The sequence below is a fragment of the Berghia stephanieae genome, chromosome 4, assembly GCF_034508935.2.
Source record: "Berghia stephanieae isolate SIO BIC M18660-M18661 chromosome 4, UCSD_Bste_1.3, whole genome shotgun sequence".
Taxonomy (NCBI): domain Eukaryota; kingdom Metazoa; phylum Mollusca; class Gastropoda; order Nudibranchia; family Aeolidiidae; genus Berghia; species Berghia stephanieae.
In genome coordinates this window covers 30,399,448-30,419,763 of record NC_088363.1, presented here as the reverse complement: position 1 = coordinate 30,419,763, position 20,316 = coordinate 30,399,448, and the positions used below count along the sequence as shown (strand labels likewise).

Genomic DNA, 20,316 nt, shown 5'->3' with positions numbered 1-20,316 from the left:
AATACAACAACAAAATAGTGTAGTCCCTGTTATCTTAGATCAGATGTGTGGCCAATCCACTTAAAAAATGTGTTTTATAAAAAGACAAAGTGATACTAAGCTGTTAGAAGCTGTGGTCTGTAAAATGTAATAAACAAACGTGAATACAAAAGCTTCCAAAATAAGAAAATAAAGAAGAATAAATTACAAAATACGGAACGTTTCGGGCTCAAAACCCTTCTTCATCCAAAATCAAAAACAAAACAAACCAAAAAAAAAGGAAAGAAAGAAGAGAAAAAACAGTTCAAACAAGTGTGCATTACTTCAGTCTATCTGGGTTTTAAAGTAATATATTAATTTTTACATATTTTTATAGTTGTTATTGTTGTTGTTGGCGAATGAAGGGTTTTGAAGCTAAAACGTTCTGTGTTTTGGTATTTTTTTTCTTTTTTGAAACTGTTCGATTCATTCTTGTATAATTCTATATAAAAAGTAGTCTTTCAGAGCCATTACGCGACGGAGTTTATCCCGGTTTCTATAACATGAAATGGATAATAACAATTGCTTGCTACCATTTTGTAGGACTCAAAGTACATTCCGCTAGATCTAACAGACCCAGTCACCCAATCACCGCTGGGGAGACAGGAGGATCAGTTCAAAATCTCGACCTTGGTCCCTTTGTGTGTGAAGCTAGTGCTCTAACAACTGAGCTATCTGAATCCCCATGGCATTATTTCGGGCTGAACAAAGTGCTAAAATTCAATTTTAAGCATCAAGTTATATAATTTGAATCTAAATAAATGCCCTCATTCGAGTAAGTTTTGGTTCTTTAACTTAAAATCAAACTTAAATTTAAGCATTTTATATCTTTATCTATTTCATTTTTGACATTACACCAAAGTGACGCCTTGGGCCAAATTTAAGAATGTTTCTGAACAAAAATCTTTTTATGAAAAAATCATAAGCAGAGTACATATAGTTAACAATCAATAACTAATCATGATTATACAAGATTATCTGTTTTTCAATAGTATTTTATGTTTTTATATCGTGTATTATTACAGTTCGCAAGACATTGACAACAGCTGTACGGGACAACGTTAATCCCACACAAAAGCATTTTAATTTATATATATATATAATATATATATTATATATATATATATATATATATATATATTTTATATATATATAATATATATCAATGGTCTGCTAATACCGAAAAGTCTATAAAATGAACTGTGAGTGATGGACGAAATGTTTCATTTAATATGTTGATGATCAAAGATATCGTTCTTAATACAAGATAACATTAATCTAAATTTTAGTTAAAGATAGGAATGGTAAAAATTTCTTTCAGTGTGGGCAAGTGTTGAAAATTTCTTTTTTTTTCTGTTTAGTGTTGCTTGTTGAGGGTTCGAGCATTTTTTGATTGTTGTTTTGGTTGAGCACCATCTAGTTACCACAATTTGGAAATAGTTATTCCATTCAAGAGTAGGTAAATATTACAATAAAAGTGACTTGTTTCTTAGTTTTTAATGGTTTTACGGCGCTTACAACACATTTAGGTCATATCAACGCCAGTAAAAGGGTTGAAAATTGGACAGTAAAAACATTCTAGATGTACAATTAAAAGGACTTAAGGGAAAAGTGAGTCATAGGGGAATGGTACAAAAAGGGAACAGATGTAGATTCCAAGAGCACACCATCAGTGTACACCAAAGGGAAAAGTGAGTCATAGGGGAATGGTACAAAAAGGGAACAGATGTAGATTCCAAGAGCACACCATCAGTGTACACCAGCACAAAATCCCACTAAGAGGAATAATATACTCAAACCACATGACAAAACATGATTTTAAAGCCAAAATACCCTAAAATATGAGGTTTCATTTTTCTCACTTCCAATGCCCTCAATAAAACATTTTAACTTAATTCAAGTTTATTATATTCAGTGTAAATTCGATTTTGAGCTTTTCAGTCATTCCATTTTATTACCGTTTTGAGGGGGTATGTCAGAATTTATGAATTAGAAATATTCGAAGAATTTGGGGATTTTGAATTCAATAGACTATGCCAATGTCAACCACAATATGACCGTTGAGAAGATGAAATCTAGCAGAATATCACTAAATAAATAATAATTTCACTATGTGACATTATTAAATAGACTGAGACCATTGAAATTCATTCAAAATGAAAATTTAGTAATTGTATGCTCATGTAGATATCTAGTTTATTTTATGAACTTTTGTCTCAAATGTTAACTAAGCCAATCACTATTCAAATGCAGTGGTTTAGGTGATGACTAAATAAACAATAGAATTACACGAATTGCTGTGCAGAAGATGGATAATATATATGAGGTGCCTATACAGTGTGCGGCTATGTGGTCTTGTGGTATGAGACTCACCTTCGGACTGGACGGTCCGAAGGACCGAGTTCCGCTCTGAGCGGCGCAAAGTTGAGTCCTTGGAAAAAGCTCTTTACTCACATTCCCTCATGTACTCGGGTGTAAAATGAGTACCTGGCCGTTAACAACATTGTCTCTGTCGGGAAAAAAATGTAATATCGCATAATAAGCGTCATGTCTCGTCCTAAATATTAAATTATGTTGCTGTTGGCTAGGGACCCTTTGTAAAGTGCTTTGAGCATATTTCGTGGATATATTGCTCTATATAACTGCTCACGATTTTTTTTCTAATATTGCACGATATACTCCAGAGTGGTTATTTTCTTTTTATCTTTTTTTCTTCTTTTGATTGATTGTTAAATCCGATTTATATCGATTCTTAGAAAATCGAGGTTATTTCAAGGATGATAACTCAATTCTTCAAAGAAAAAAAAATCTGTGAGATAATAATAATAATAATAATAATAATAATAATAATAATAATAATAATAATAATAATAATAATAATAATAATAATAATAATAATAATAATATAGAGACAATTCGGCTACATCGTCACGACGAAATAAATCGTGTGTTTTAATCAAGATCTTTACACAATATCCCAACCTATTTTATTACAAAGTAATAACAAAAATGAATATAACAATTAAAAAAACAAACAAACAAACATGGGCTCATACCGTAGCCATCGCAAACTTATAGATAGTATGCGCCTGGCTAAGAAGCTCATAACATTGCCATCCGGAAGTATAACGGACCAACACACAAAATTGTGTGTATCCATGAACGTTTATAGTCAGGTTAATACAGTTCAGTGAGCATTACTCATAAACGCGGATGGCAAAAAACAAAGACCTAGTGACGTCATCTTCGAACTATCTATAGATAGTATGCAGATGACGTCACTCAGGCCTTTGTTATTGTTTTTGCCATCCGCGTTTGTGAGTTGTCCTCACTAAACTGTATTAACCAGACTATAAAAGTTCATGGTTACACAGAGTTTGTGTGTTGGTCCGTTATACTTTCGGATGGCAATGTTGTGAACTCCTTGGCCAAGCGCATTCTATCTATAGCCTGACACTGGTAAAATATTAAGGTCAAAAGACAAGTCTTTCACCCAAAAAGAAAAATCGTGAGTTGTATTCAATAGTTCAACCAATGGAATCACTTGATTCCTTGAGTTCTACTAACGACAACGGTGCAAAAACCTAACAATTGACGTCAAACTATAAGTCCTAGAGGGTTCTAGCGTAGCCATCGTTATGTTATAGCCTGACACTGAAATCCAAATGGACTGGCAGTTGGACGTCATTATTTGTTTTTGCACCGCTTAGTGAGTTGTCTTTAGTAGCTCATGTAAACAATTTAGTTCATTGGTTGAACTATTGAATATAACTTTACGAAGGCCACGGTTCTAGTGTCAGGCTATAAGTTAACGATTGCTACGTTCAAACCCTTTCCTCGGCCAACACAACATAAACAAAACCAAAAATACAAAATACATTAGGCTTCAAATCCCGGATGGGTGGTAGAGAAATATTTAGCACGACCTTTTGGTAAGAAATTAAATATCTTGGAATGTTACTGAATCTGTCTTATTCACGTTTGTTTATTTTGTTTTATTTCAACATTGACACCGACTTGCACATGTGTCTCCTGTTAAAGTAAAGAAACCGACGCTATGGTAAATTTGATTCAATAGTCTGATGTCACTTCGACCAGCAACGGTGGCCATCGTGGTTCTAAACAAAAACAATCGGTACTTTCTATATAGAACTTTCATAGAACTTTTATAGAACTTTTCATATGTTTTGTGATCAGAATGTGTAAAAGTCAAAACATGATCAGATTTATAATGGTTTTTTTTTTCTCCTCTGGATACGCTTTTATGCTCGTTGGAGAAATATTTCATAAGGGCACCCGCCATTGTTCCGATAAATTAGAGCCAGTTACTAAGTTACCATGCGTCATTACGAGGGAAGTGACGTTACGACTGTTGAAGCGTATTGAGGATGTGCCAAATTGGATTCAGTAGTCTGATGTCACGCGCCCGGCAACGGCGGCCATCTTGGTTCTAAACAAAGAAAATCATTACTTTTTATTCTTCATACTGGCTAGAACTTTTCATTCCCTTTTCATATGCCTTGTGATCAGAATGTGTAAAAGTCAAAACATGATCAAATTGATGGTGTTTTTTTCCCTCTGGATACGCTTTTAAGCTCGCCGGAGAAATATTTCATACGGCGTCCGCCATAGTTCCGATAGTTTAGAGCCAGTGTTACTAAGTTACCATGCGTCATTAGGAAGGAAGTGACGTTATGACTGTTGAAGACTATTATCGTTTTCGTGACTTTCATCACCAATAAGTTAATGATGCTATGCGTTTATGTAAAATACTAACAACATCCGTCAGCCGTATATAATGTACCAACACATAAAACCTTGAACGTTTACAATCTGATTGATATAATTTAGCGAGGACTTTTCACACCAAAATGGCTGTCTAAAAAGAATAAACAAAGAGATGAGTGACATTAATTTTGTTCCATCTATTTAATATTTCGAAAAACTAAGGTAAAAAGTCGTTTTCATCATTTACTATCAGTTGAATAATGTAAAATAAACCAAAATGAGCAATATAGGTCCAACCCTTTAAAAAGCTAACACTACTATATTTCATTTTGGTGATAGATCGTCGGGGTGGGGGTTTTGTTTTGTTTTGTTTTCTTTACTTATGTTGGGTTTTTAAATATTTTTTTTGTTGCTTTGTTTTGTTGGGGTTTTTTGTTGGTTATTTTTTTTTTTTTTGGAAGGGGGGGGGGGGGTTGGTTTGTTTATTTTTTACTAATTTAACCCAAAGAAACGGATGAAAGCAAATGGTTGCCTTATTTTTTTTTTCCAAATAACTAAGTATTGGAGAATTCTTAAGGCAAACGCCACAAAAACAATCTTTTGTCATGCCTCAAACATAACAATAAATTATCAAAAATATGTAATCAAGTTGAAGTAAACAAATGAACACAATGCAATCATATTTACATTAAATGAAAGACATTTTGAAAAGTATGGTCAATACAAGAGATAAAATAAAATCTTCAATAATCATCAACATTTCGTATTTAATCAAATAGTATAAACGATCTGTACAGTGATTTAAAATAATGGTGATCTTTCACAGATGCGCAGGGAGTGGGGGGGGGGGGTAAACATGGGGCTTTAAAATAGTTTCTCCAATCTTGACAATGTTTTTTTAAATAAAAGCAACCCATCGTCTCAAGTCGGGTAATAATAAATCGAGATGAAACCAGATTCCGACAATTAAATTGAGTTTAAAATGAAAATGGTTATAATAATAAAATTTGATGCTGTTGTGTTCTTAGATCGTTATTAATTAGATAGGCTAGCATATATATATATATATATATATATATATATATATATATATATATATATATATATATATATATATATATATATCAACAAAACAATTAATTTTTAAAGTAAGAACGTTTATTAAACATACAATAACATTAGATATGCGTGCACATGATGACGGTTGGATACAGGCTGACTCCTAGCATGGAAGATACTAGATACTAGACGCTAGTTGTGAACGATACCGTCAAATTACGTGTAATACTTGAATACATCAACAACTTTCATTCATAATAACAGATTGTACTTCATTAGTTAACGAAACTATAACCATTCTTCTTGACTGGGCAAATTTATTTAAATAAAATTTCCTAATTTGTGGCGCTGCACTGCGACTGACGCCTGGGTTATTCCAGTCTTCCCTTGGAACAGACCCTAGACACAAATTCCCCCTGTGGGATGAATAAAGGGAATTTTATTTTATTTTATTTATTTTATAAGTTAGACTTCAAAGTTAAAAGTCCATTTTCAGTGTCTGATTCATCCCGACGTAATACAGTACTGATACGGCGGCCGCATATAAACAATTTATTAAAACACATCTATAATGTGTGATCTCGACTTCTCTAATTATTATCACAGTAAGTAATCAGTAAGTTTATGACCCATGGGTTATGATTACCACAACACTATAAAAACACTACATTAAAGACAAAATAATAATGTAAAACATATTTACAGGGAATGGTTAATCTATAAGACACAGGAAATGCACTGAGGCTGAAAACTGTTGGAGGTTCTTTCCTCAAAATTGTTTTTTAAAAAAAAAGAAACAAAAAACAAAACAAACAAAAAAACACACCAAACAACAATAAATATTACTCAATATTATCGGCAAGCAAAAGATCGAGAAATTTAATAAATGAAAGAAAAAATAATTTTTTACTAAAAACTCTCAAGGGCATAGCTTTGATAACCAAATCATTAACAAATAACGGTTTGTAAATTCAAAGCAGATAATAAATAACATAATATACACAATAGTCACTAATTAATACAAGGACAAAAACACTACAAGAGCAATTCATATAATTTGTGAAGATACAGAAACATCTAGATAATTCTCACATACTCATTCATACACATTCACCCATTCACACATGCACATTCACACAAATGCACACATTCACATACACACACGAATTCACACACAAACATTCACACGCACCCATTCATACATACATAATATAACATTCGCGTGCACGTATACACATTCACAATCACTCATCCATACGTGCACATAAACACTCACACACAAAATCACACACACAGATACACACTCACATACAAATTCACACACACACACACACACACACGTATGTAAAATAACGTTGTAAACACAAACCAGGAAATCCGCTGATGCGAGTATACACTTCCTTCCTGAACACACTAGATCTTGTCAAACAGTCTATTTGGTCAGTTTAAGCGTTCGTTCTTTATAAATCTGTCGTCACTGAACAAATCTAGACGATCGATAATCACATACAATCAGAATGCCACAGAAAACATGAAAGACCAAACCTATTATTTTATTCTACGATACTCTGAACAAAGAAAAAGAACCACATTAAAAAAAAATTGGCCAGGAAATTCAATCGATTAAAATGGCCCTCATCTTGTCAAAAACTCTCAAACCTTGGACCTCAAAGAAGCCTTCAAAGAAGCCCCAGATTTGAGAATATTTGACAAGATAATGTTCATATTATTCTATATATTGAAAATTTGAATTACGACTTTTCTGGCCAAAAATTTTTTTAATGTGTTTTTTTTTTTCAGAGTATGGCAGTATTGATCAGTGAGCATTGAACTGCTCGGAGAACACAAAGTTTGTTTATGATAATTGTTGAGCGATGCACAGTTTCACATTGCTCTAGGTGTTTGATATTTGTAAACCAACCGTCTCAAAAATACGGTATAATGTTGGGAGGAAGAGGGGGCACGGTAAGTAGAACTGGTAAATGGTAAATGGGGATCACGATAGTGCAGATGGTAGAGCACTCGCTTCACAAACGCAAAGGCATCAAGATCGATCACGGGCGCAGCCGAGATTATTTTTGTAATAGCCCCCTATCCACCCAGCAGTGAATGGGTAGCTGGGTCTGTTAGATATGGTGGAAAGTACTTGACGATAAACTGACGTTCTATCCAAAGTATAACGAGCAATTGATGATATTGTCCGTTTCACGCTATAGAAACCGGGATCAACTCCGGTTCTATTGGTCTAATGGCTTTTCAAACCTCGAATTCATTACTAAACAGTCCCGGTGTGCTCGTTAGATACTGAATAAAGTCAAAACAATTAACATTGGTACCATCGGCCTATCCTCTTGAATTTAGCATAAAATGGCGAACCGCACTTTTATAGCTAATGTTTGTTGATAGAAAACGCAGTTAACATCCGTTCTATGCCAATTCAAATGAATAAGGACAGGTGGACATCCAAGAGGCATATCATAAGCTCGATTCATTGATATCCCGTTTTGAACAAAATTTTACGCTTTTTTGACACTAGCAATCAAATTAAGGTTTTTTTAAAAAGAAACAAATCCATTTTCGAAAGGCGTCTTGATAGAACCATTTTATTACTACAGAAGCCTCAGTGTCATCGTTCACTCGCAGCAACAGACTCTTATTACTTAAGTGCCCGATGCACGTTTACCACTCCAGCAATTCAGGAAAGGACTTGGGCACTTGCGGGATATTCTCAAAAGTATCTTCAATTGTCTTCACGGAGCAATGCGAAATCACACGCATTGCATCTTACGGCACGTTTCAGATTTTTGGAGAAACCATGGATAAACCAGACAACCCTCTGACACTATCCCTGTCAGTACTTCTTCTTGTTCACATGGATCTAGTGAATGCCATTTTTTTCACATGCTGTCAATCACTTCCATCCCTTGGAATATTGTTCCTTTTATTTTTCCAATCCCCACAATGACGTTCCATCCCACACCCCTAAACAACCGAAACGTTCAATTACTCTTGTTGCTCCTTGCATAGCTCACATCTCCTCAAGCCGTTGTCATCACAGTGCATACATCGGAGAGCAAAGAAATCTTCTGTAAAATGGTTCCTGATGAGAGAGCGTTTACTACCGTGACAAATCTCGCAGGGCACGAAGCGGTAACCTCCACAACGTTCACATGTAAACCGAGCATTAATTTTCTGGAAAAGAGTTGGAGGAAAACAACAGAACAATTATATTTGAATTTAAAGTGTCATGTCACACATATTAAGTAAAACTATATAATTATTTCGATGGATACGTGAGCTAATCAATGCCTACTATCACCAAACTTGGTGCATATAAATTAAACAAGTTGATAACTCATTTGATAGAAAATCTGAGTTCTTTCTACTTCTTTCAATTATTTTCCAATAGTTTTGTTGATTTTTTGTTGTTGTTGTTTTAGACAACCCTGCCAATAACAACTCTGTATTGAATGCAAAAGGATCGTTTCTAGTGAGGTGACTAAAAGAATTAGCCAAAGTCAACCGTTCTCTTTGTATAATATGTCGACTATAATATTTGCTCAAATTGAGCACCATCTTGTATACCAACCTATCTTGGATATCTACCTCTAGAGAGAACATTTGCTTTAAATAGCAGTGGAAGAATCCGAGTTTGACAAATATACTCGTAAAAGACAAATTAATAAAAGAAATCGATTTTATTAATGTCTTAGTCATCTTAAAAAATTGCACATGTGAGATGCTCGGATTCGTTGACAACTTTCAAATCTCGCTTAAAGTTTTATCTTTTTACGTCATAAGTTGCTATCTACACTATTATCATGTTTTGTTGTCAAATTGAATTCGTATCACTTTTCCATCTACGCTTATTGTCTTACTGTAATATGTTTTGTTTTATATAAAGCGTAAAGCGCCTAGAGCCCGTGACAACGGGGTGAAGCTCTATATAAATGCCATTTATTATTAATATTATTATTATGATTATTATTATTATTATTTTCATTTTATTATTATTATTATTATTATTATTATTATTATTTTTATTATTATTATTATTTATTATTATTATTATTATATTATTATTCATTATTATTATTATTATATTATTATTATTATTATTATTATTATTATTATTATTATTATTATTATTATTATTATATATTATTATTATATTATTATTATTATTATTATTATTATTATTATTATTATTATTATTATTATATTATTATTATTATTATTATTATTATTATTATTATTATTATTATTATTATTATTATTATTATTATTATTATTATATTATTATTATTATTATTATATTATTATTATTATTATTATTATTATTATTATGATTACTATTATTATTATTATTATCATTATTATTATTATTATTATTATTATTATTATTGTCATTATTATTATTTTTATTATTATTATTATTATTATTATTATTATTATTATTATTATTATTATTATTATTATGATTACTATTATCATTATTATTATTATTATTATTATTATTATTATTATTATTATTGTTGTTGTTGTTATTGTTATTATTATTATTATTATTATTATTATTATTATTATTATTATTATTATTATTATTATATTATTATTATTATTATTATTATTATATTATTATTATTATTATTATTATTATTATTATTTATTATTATTATTATTATTATTATTATTATTATTATTATTATATCTTACTAGACAGGTCTTCGTATCTTTGATATCAAAATGCGTCAAACCAAGGACTCATTATCAAAAATACTGCTTTCCACATCCTCCAAAGTTGAAAAAAAAAAAAAACAACTTCGACTAATTGGATCGGGAAGATGACCATGCTTACCTGATACCCTTCAAGTAAGGCCCTCAATTCTCCAGCTTCATTCAGACGTTCGAGTTCTCCTGCTCCCTGAAACAAATAAATATTGACAAAAGATCAATTACCTATATGTTCCAATACAAAATGCATTTATAAGAATTAAATAAATATGAAAATTTTTAAAAGCGCATTTCCATGGCTATACCACGATCAATGCGCTTCACAGTGTTTCGTTTAATAGTTATAATAAAATATTTACAGGATTATTCCTTATCAACGTGTGCATACATGCAGGTCTGACATCCGAACCCACTTACGGACCTAGTTTAACATTATTGTCATGGACAATCTTTTGCGCCATTTTTTTTTGAGATTTCCATTACAACAATAGTTCATAAGGAATTGGGTGATCAGACCTGCACATAAGTGCTCGTCGTTCCTTATCAAAGTAAAAATAGGAAAAAATAATATTGGAAAACAATTTTCTACGGATATATCGGTAAAACATGACTCAAATCATGCTGAAAAGCCTCAAACTCTTGACTTCTTTAAAGTGTGAGACTTTTTTGCCAAATGTGACCCACCTAAACTTGAATCCTAAGTAGAAACGGTTAGAATGGCAAAATCTGAGTCTTGAATTGTTTGAGAAATTAGTTCCATGTTTTACATAAAAATTTAAAAATGAGCTTTATATAGAGCAATATCCACTAATTGTGCTCAAAGCGCGTTACAAAGGGTCCCTGGTTAACATTAACATGTAGGACGGGACATGACGCCTGTTAGGCGATATTACAATTTTTCGTACAAAGACAACGCAGTTAACGGCCAGGTACTCATTTTACACCTGAGTACGGTGGGAGAATGTGAGTAAAGAGCATTTTCCAAGGATTCAACTATGCGCCGAGCGCGAGGCTCGAACCCAGGACCTTCCGATCCGAAAGCGAGTGTCATACCACTAGACCACATAGCCATAGGTAAATATTAAGGGTTTTTAAAAGGCCATAATTAAAATCTAAAAGAGTCATTTTTCAGAATCTATTCTGGTTCACTCTGACGTAACACCGCTTTAACCGGCGTGTACATATATACAGGTCCGACATCCAAATCCACTTACGGGCCTAGATTAGCATTGTTGTAATGGACAATATTTTTACGTCATTTTTTTGAGATTTCCATTTACAACAATGAGCCCTGCAAATACGTACATGTCGGTTTTAATATATTGTTTTAAAAATAGCCCTAAGGTTAATATGTAAAGTAGTAAATAACAATGTTTCAATTTAATATACGAAAACAGATACAATGGACGTTTCTGGTTTCTCCTTTATCAACAAAACAGGATGAATGAAATACTGCAGACGAATGAGATAATTATCTACCGCAATTACCGAAACGTCCATTTTATATATCTGTTTTCGTATATTATTAAATTGAAGCTTGCATTCAATTTCACATTGTTATTTATTTCGTCTTAGCTTCGAGCAGCACCATTTACATCATCTTAAAGTAGGCATTTTATGACCAATGTGACAAAAATGTTTTTGCCAGTGAATTACTACACTGGAGAGAAAAAAATAAAGTGAGTATATGTGACTCTTATATAAGGGAACAACACAAAACAAACAACGTTTCGGCCCTTGGCCTTCGTCAGGAGACAGTAAACACAAACACAAATATGTAAGTTACATAATATCACATTTTGTCAAATGTGGAAATAAAGTTAATATGAGGAAAGGGCGTCGAATGTGCATGCAAGAAGAGGTGCGAGAATAAATCGTTACTCACTCCAATGCGAAGTCCATCAGCAAAGATGTGAGGCAGTCGAATGGCTTCAACGGCTATTCCGTCCTGAGTCAGTCTGTGTTTGAGTTCTTGCTGGATCTCTCTACTCATGTACAAGTCTCTCTCCTCGTATCGAACCTGGGGAAGATGGTATTTTATTTTAATTTTTTCTTTATGCGCAGAGCGTTATTGTATAGCGTATAGAGAATTGGATTGGGTGCAATATAAATAGACTTCATTATTATTATTATTATTATTATTATTATTATTATTATTATTATTATTATTATTATTATTATTATTATTATTATTATTACTATTATCATCATCATCTTCATCATCATCATCATAAACATTAATCATCATCATCATCATCATCATCATCATCATCATCACCATCATCATTATCATCATCATTATCATAATTATTATTATTATTATTATTATTATTATTATTATTATTATTATTATTATTATTATTACTATTGAGAAGAAATAATGATAATGTCACCTTTTAAACTTGAGCTTAATCAAAATTTCTATTCTTGTCCTCAACAGAAACCGATACTCTCTCTATCCCTATCAGAATCTTGACTCATGATGCATCGTAAACTTTCAATCTATATAAGTAATTAAATTGTTTACATGTTGGTTGGTACTTGTGATATTATCAAGTTCCATGTAGCGAATTTGTCAAATGTTAATTAGACCGCCAATTACCTAGCGTTACTGACTTCTTTGTCATCATCAATATCATTATCATCGTCATCATCATCGTCGTCGTCATCATCATCATATCGTCGTCGTCGTCATCATCATTACCATCATCATCAAAATCATCATCATCATCATCATCAAAATCATCATCATCATCATCATCATTGTCATCATCATCACGTCAGCATTGTCTCCATGTCATAATTATTACCCGCACATCCAGCATCGTCATCATATTCATCATCATCGTCCTTAATCATCATCATCATCATCATCATCATCATCATCATCATCATCATCAACATCATCATCATCATCACCATCATAATCATTCTCAGCATCTTCTTCTTATTCTTCATCTACTTCTTCTCCTTAATCACAGCCGTAATTACTACACACATCACCACCATTATTATTCTTAACCAACTCTCCTAAAACTATTCACAACACAGCCTCCCTGTGTTTTATTTTGTATTTTATTTCCAAATCAATAACTGGTGTATCTTATTCTTAACATCTCTCTCCATGCTCTGCCAGCGCAGCTCTTTAGCCAACAGCCTTCAGAGTGATTCAGACCAATTACAGTCCTCTACTTGTTGACTATCGGCGGATCGAAATCATCCACGCTTCTGTTTTCAACTGAAAAGCAGTATTTTCTCTATTATAATTACATTGTATAAACGCCCTTCTTGATGAAAAAGGCAATGCTATACACGGGTAAACGCGAAAGAACAACAACTCAATAATTAGCACCTCACTCTGTCGTAGCACAATCCTTCCCTGCCTCTCAGTAAAATCGATCCTGCTACCGTAAAACAGATCATCTGCTCTATTTTTTTTATTATGAAATAACCGCCAAAATTCCAAAGTCTTACCAAAACAATTTTGGAACAATATATACTCCGCATAAAGGAATGTATATTTCTTAAAATCAGATACGATTTTTTTTATTTTGATGAATAAAAGTAATTATAATCGAATGGTAGATAAACCACATGTTTACAGTAACTACCTACAGGGCGAGTCGGGGACAAGTACGGTGATTAATCCAAGAACATGGAAGAGAATGAGGCGAGATATTCTTATTTAGGTGTGGACTCGGTTCACGTAGGTAATTATGTTTAAAGAATATGTGAGTGAGTAGAACGGAGAGATAAAAATGAAGATGGCGGTGTTGATAAAATAAAGTCATAATAATAGTGAAAATAGTGATGATGATGATGATGATGATGATGATGATGATGATCATAATAATAATAATAATAATAATAATAATGATGATGATGATGATGATGATGATGATGATGATGATGATGATGATGGTGATGATGATGATGAGGATGATGATGATGATGAAGATAATAATAATCATAATAATAATAACAATAATAACGATAATAATAACGATAATAATAATAATAATAATAATAATAATAATAATAATAATAATAATAATAATAATAATAATAATAATAATAATAATAATAATAATAGTGACGATGGCGTTGTTCCTAAGGATGATGACGATAGTGCGGCTATGTGGTCTTGTGGATTGACAATAGCTTTCGGATCGAAAGGTCCAGGGCTCCAGTCCCGCTCTGAGCGGCGCATAGTTGAGTCCTTGGAAAAGGCTATTTACTCGCATTCTTTCACCGTATTCAGGTGCTTATTGAGTACATGGCCTTAAGCAGCGTTGCCTGTCCAAAAAAGGTAATATCGCCTTATGGGCGTCATGTCATGTCTCGTCCTACATTCTTCACTGTTGGCTAGCGAATCGTTGTAGAGCGCTTTGAGCACGTTTAGTTGATATTGCGCTATATTAACTTTCGTTTTTTAAAAAAATATGATAATGTAGAAGAGAGGAGATGAAGAAGGATGATGATAAAGATGATGATGGTGGAGGTTGTGATTGTGGTGGTGGTGATTGTTGTGTGGTGGTGGTGATGATGATGATGATGATGATGATGATGATGATGATGATGATGATGATGATGACGACGACGTCGACGACGACGAGGATGACGATGATGATTGATGACAATACCATGTGATTTTGCAGTATATTCCTGACAGATTTGCATCTCTCACTGGTTTCCCTGACAACACTCATAGAGGTTGCATACACCACAATCTTGCCTTTTTCCAATTTCCGGTAGTTTCTCTGTGAAGAACAATAAATACAAAAACAAGGATTAACTTCTTGAACATCATTCTGTTTTTTGTTTTGTTTTTTTCGGGGGGGGGGGTTGTTTTTGTTTTGTTTTGTTTTGTTTTTTCGCCAGAATACTCGTCTTTCAAATACCCGGGACTTCCGAATGGATCGATATTTGAAGGACGAGTTTTCTGGCCATACTTTAGAACTTTTCTTTTTTTTTAGAATACGGTAGTACAATTGTTCCGCCCGACCTGTACTTATTTGAAGGTCTGAGATCTGAACGCAATTATTGGCCTGATTTAACATTGTTGTATATAATGAACACTATTTTGCGTTTGTTTGAGAGTATTTCCATCACAACGATGAATGAACCCATAAAAAATGTGGGTTATCAGTATCAGACCGGCAACTAAGTACACAAAGGTTCCGTCTTTTAAGTTTTGATTCATGACTATGTGGCTTTTGACAATAATCTGTCGTTCAGCAAAAGACAAGACACTCAATGATTAAAAGTCCTTTGGATCGAATGACATGAGTACAGGTAGAATATTTTGTTATGTAAATTCATGCGTTTCTACTCCTTAGTAAGGCAGTGGAGTTGAAGCTTGATATTTGTATTTTTGTAAACGAGCCTTGCACAGTCATCATCGTAAATTTTTTCGGGATTATCAGTATGTGAGACAACTGCACTATTCCAGCCTTCATTTTGTTCATCATCATTATCATCATCATCATCATCAAAAAAAAAATAATTAGCCTCTATGTAGAATAAATTGCTTAAATTTTCTTTAAGTATGCTATGTATATATATATATATATATATATATATATATATATATATATATATATATATATATATATATATATATATATATATATATTTATATGTGTGTGTGTGTGTGTGTGAAGTGTATATGTGCGTGTGTATATGTATGTTATGTATGTATGTATGTATGTATGTATGTATGTATGTATGTGTGCAATTATGTGTGTATCTATATATTTGTCTATATGTGTGCGTGTGTGTAAGTGTGTTTGTGTGTGTGTATCTATTTGTGTGTCTATACATAGATGGATAAATGGATGGTTGGAGGCATGGCTCAGTGTATCCATGTATCTATTATGTATTTGCTTATACAAACCAATTGTAGTGCGCTCAGGGCCCTTCTGATCGTTTAACCCCTTCCTTACCATCTATAGGAAAATCGTCACATTCGTTACGATGCAACCAGTAATTTTATCATTCTGATTTCATTTTTAAAACACACTATTTTTTTGTTATAGCTATAAAAACTCGACACTGTGTTGTTGAGTTCATTTTGCTGAACAACACTATGTATAGAATGTACTTATTGCTTTTCTGCTCAGTAAGAAAATGTATTTTTGTGTTGGGTAGGTGTGAAGTTTGGGGGAAAATTCTGAAATTGGCTGATAAGGAGAGAGTTAAGGGTAGATTTCCGGTATAAATGTTTATTATTGTCATTATTATTATCATTATTACCCTTGTTATCGTCGTCGTCATCATAATCATCATCATCATCATCATCACCATCAGCTTCGTCGTCATCACCCTTCTTCATCGTCTTCAATATCATTATCATTATCACTTTAATTTCTTCAATCGCCATTTGAAATCGGGCACTCTATTGATTGTGTAAACACAGTGCCCCAGCTCAAATTAACATGAAGTAGATCATCTAGATTGGAGTTGTCTGAATCTCAGCTGAAATGGGCAAAAGAATCCTGGCTTAAAATAAATAATGAGAAATCGTTTTTATCCGTTTTGTGTACAGAGAGGATCGCTTGCGTTCGAATTATAGACACACACACACACACACACACATAAGCGCGCGCGCACACACACACACACACAAACATACACACATACGCACACACAGATGCTAACAGAGCAGTTCCGCCCCGACCAAATATCAAACATTTTGATCGCGGAAGCGGACATCAATGAACAGGAATTGTTTGTTAAAAAAACACCTCGTTTCCATGTCATTTCGTTTGGCCTTTTGCACTTTGCGTCTTTTTAAAATTCTAAATAACAGTAGAATCAAGACACCTATCATTTCCCATACAGTACACATTGCATCCTATTACTAATGAGCCTCTCTTTTTCGCGAATTACAATATCAATAAACAGATAGAATGAAGTTGACGTCACTTTGGTCTTTGTTATTGCTTTTTGCCATCCGCGTTTATGAGTAATTCTCACCAAACTGTATTACACAGACTTTAAACGTTTAAGGTGACACATATTTTTTGTGTTTTGGTCCGTTATAGTTCTGGATGGCAATGTTGTGAGCTTCTTAGCCAAGCGCAATCTGTCTATAGAGCTCCATGATGATTTCTTGAACTTATATAAATAAATAAATAATGAAATAAATATACACATAAATATTTAGATAAAATCTCCTTTATTCATCCCAGAGGATAAACGTGTCTTTAGGATATTTTTCAAGTGAAGACTGGATTAACCAGTCATCAGCCGAAGTGCAGCGCCGTACAGTGAGCTAGATCGAGGTTACTTGGTCAAGGCCATACCACGCGTTGGGAATTCGAACTGGGTACTTTGTGGGTACGAGGGAAAAAGAGCCTATATCCCTTTGCCTTGTCGTCCCACTTCTGAGCAAAGTACAAGCTTTGTTTTGAAGCAAAATGGAATATTGATTCCATTTTATATCATCATCATCATCATCATCATCATCATCATCATCATCATCATCATCATCATCATCATCATCATCATCATCTTCATCATTAGCATCATTATTTATTATTATTATTATTATTATTATTATTATTATTATTATTATTATTATTATTATTATTATTATTATTATTATGAGTATTATTATTAGTATTATTATTATTATTGCTATTTTAAGCCAGTGACGATTACTAAAATTATAGTATTCGTTACTATTACTGTTTGGATAATTTGTTCATTGAGATGTTATGGTTATTGGCGACGTGTACATATATGCAGATCTGACATCCGATCGCAAGTATAAGCCCAGTTTAACATTCCCATTACAACAATAAGCCCCCCTAATAAATTGGGTTATCGGACCTACAATTATGTACACGTGAACGTGTACATATATGCAGGTCTGACATCCGAACCCACTTATGGGCCTAGTTTAACAGTGTTGCAATGGACATTTTTTGCATTTTAAAAAAATATTTCCATTACAGCAAGGAGCCCAACGGAATTGGGTTATCAGACCTTCAAAATAAGCGCACGTCGGTAAACGTCGCTATTGGCCAATGACTTGAAATAAACTCGTTAACTTAAATGTGAACTACATTAATGAGGCACAGTGAAGAGCATTGACGTGGTGAGACAATATACATGCAAATTACACATACATTATATGTAGGCCTACATATCTTTTGGTTGAGATAAGGTTCGACTGACCCACAAGACAGTGGATATCATTTAAGTATGCTGAATATTGCAAAATAAATTGTGACTCTTTAGACTGTTTTGTTTTGTTTCTGTTGTTTGTCTGTTTGTTTTGTTTGACTTTTGACTAAATTTCCTGGAATAGGAACTTGCAACTTTAGCACGTATGTGGGCCACTCAAAAAGTTACTTTTACCTATCTTTTAATGTACATAATGATTTACGAAACACAGGGACATTCACACACACACACACACACACACACACAGAGAGAGAGAGACACACACACAAAGAAGAGAATAAAAAAATTAATTTAAAATGAATCTTTCTGCCGTGCTGCTATTTGTAGTGAAAAAGTGTTCATAAAGAGCCATGAGGCTCAGAGAGCCGTCGTTTATCCTTGTTTCAGAAGCCTTAAATCTTGATTTCATTCTCGCCTTGCACATGCAAAAGTCATTTTAAATAAATAATAAGCAGGACCACATAGGAATTTTCGCAAATATGTCACCGTAGAATTTTACTTAAATTTCCTGGAAAATAAATCAATCCTTGCAACTTTAGCATAGACTGTCAACATTGATTCAAAATAAAATAGCTGGCTCCATGATGACTATGAAAATAAGAATTGATTTCTGAAGCTCGATGGAAGATAATGACAGTGACACCACAACAGTTAGGGATGACAATTACATGTCTGCAAAGTTATTTTAATGGTTATTTATATGTGAGAAAAGTGCTATTGATTCTAAGTGTTACAGGATTGCTCAGAGTAGTCACTTTATGTTGTATAAGCGAAAAATGTATTGTGATAATAGGCTGTTAAACTCCCTTTTTTTTAAATCTTCTATTCGGAAAGCGATTGAAGATTGTTTGAAGTTCGTGGGTGTTAAGATATCATTTGAAAATTATAAACTAACCAATGTGGCCCACTGGTAATACAAGTGACCGATGACATAGAAATGCGAGGTACATCCTCTCGATCTGGCTTTAAACAATGTACAAAAATGAAGATAACACTTTTTTAAAAAGAACGAAATATGAACAAAACACGAAGCGTATCGGACTCAAAATCTTTTTTCAGCAATATTAGAAACAAAAAAAATATAACGTTACTGTATCACCAGACAGACGGCAGAAAAATACTTGTCGGCAAATACGTACGATGTCGAAATTTTGATTACATAATCCACGAAGCCGAATACCAAAGGACATCCTGTATGGCGAGCTTGCTACTGGCACCAGAACAACAGGCAGGATGTCTTTAAAAATATTTTAAAGGATGTCTGCAAGAGAGATCTAAAACCCGGCAACATCCGCCCGGCCGAATTCATGGCTGCTGCTGACCTAGACTCCTGGCGGATCACTGTTAGCAGCATCCAGTTGTGGGATAGTAGAAGAGAGGACCAGTGGGATGACAAAAGACAAAGCAGGCGATAGAAGGCAGCTTCAGTGGCAGCACCAGGAGAGGCTGACGCGGGATTCACCTGCAGCTAGTGCAAAAGGATCTGCCACAGTAGGCGCTGTCATTCAACCACAGACTGACGCAAAAACGCCATTGTCTCAAAAGACAGACGGATACCAAAATGGGAATCCATGAAACTTGATT

At 33.4% G+C, this 20,316-nt stretch overlaps 1 protein-coding gene across 2 annotated transcripts in view; it reads right to left on the bottom strand.

Annotated features, from left to right (window-relative positions):
* Positions 1–5,886: 5,886 nt before the first annotated feature.
* LOC144970394 (uncharacterized) overlaps positions 5,887–20,316 on the bottom strand; it is a 55,097-nt gene continuing 40,667 nt past the window's right edge. The window contains exons 3-6 of one of the 2 annotated variants that reach the window (XM_078909978.1): positions 15,183–15,299; positions 12,425–12,559; positions 10,664–10,729; positions 5,887–8,997 (exon numbers count right to left, since the gene is read on the bottom strand). In XM_078909978.1, the coding sequence (XP_078766104.1) occupies positions 8,809–8,997; positions 10,664–10,729; positions 12,425–12,559; positions 15,183–15,299 (507 nt within the window). In that variant the 3' untranslated portion in view covers positions 5,887–8,808. The remainder of the gene's footprint in view (positions 8,998–10,663; positions 10,730–12,424; positions 12,560–15,182; positions 15,300–20,316) is intronic. The other variant, XM_078909976.1, reaches the window with a different exon arrangement.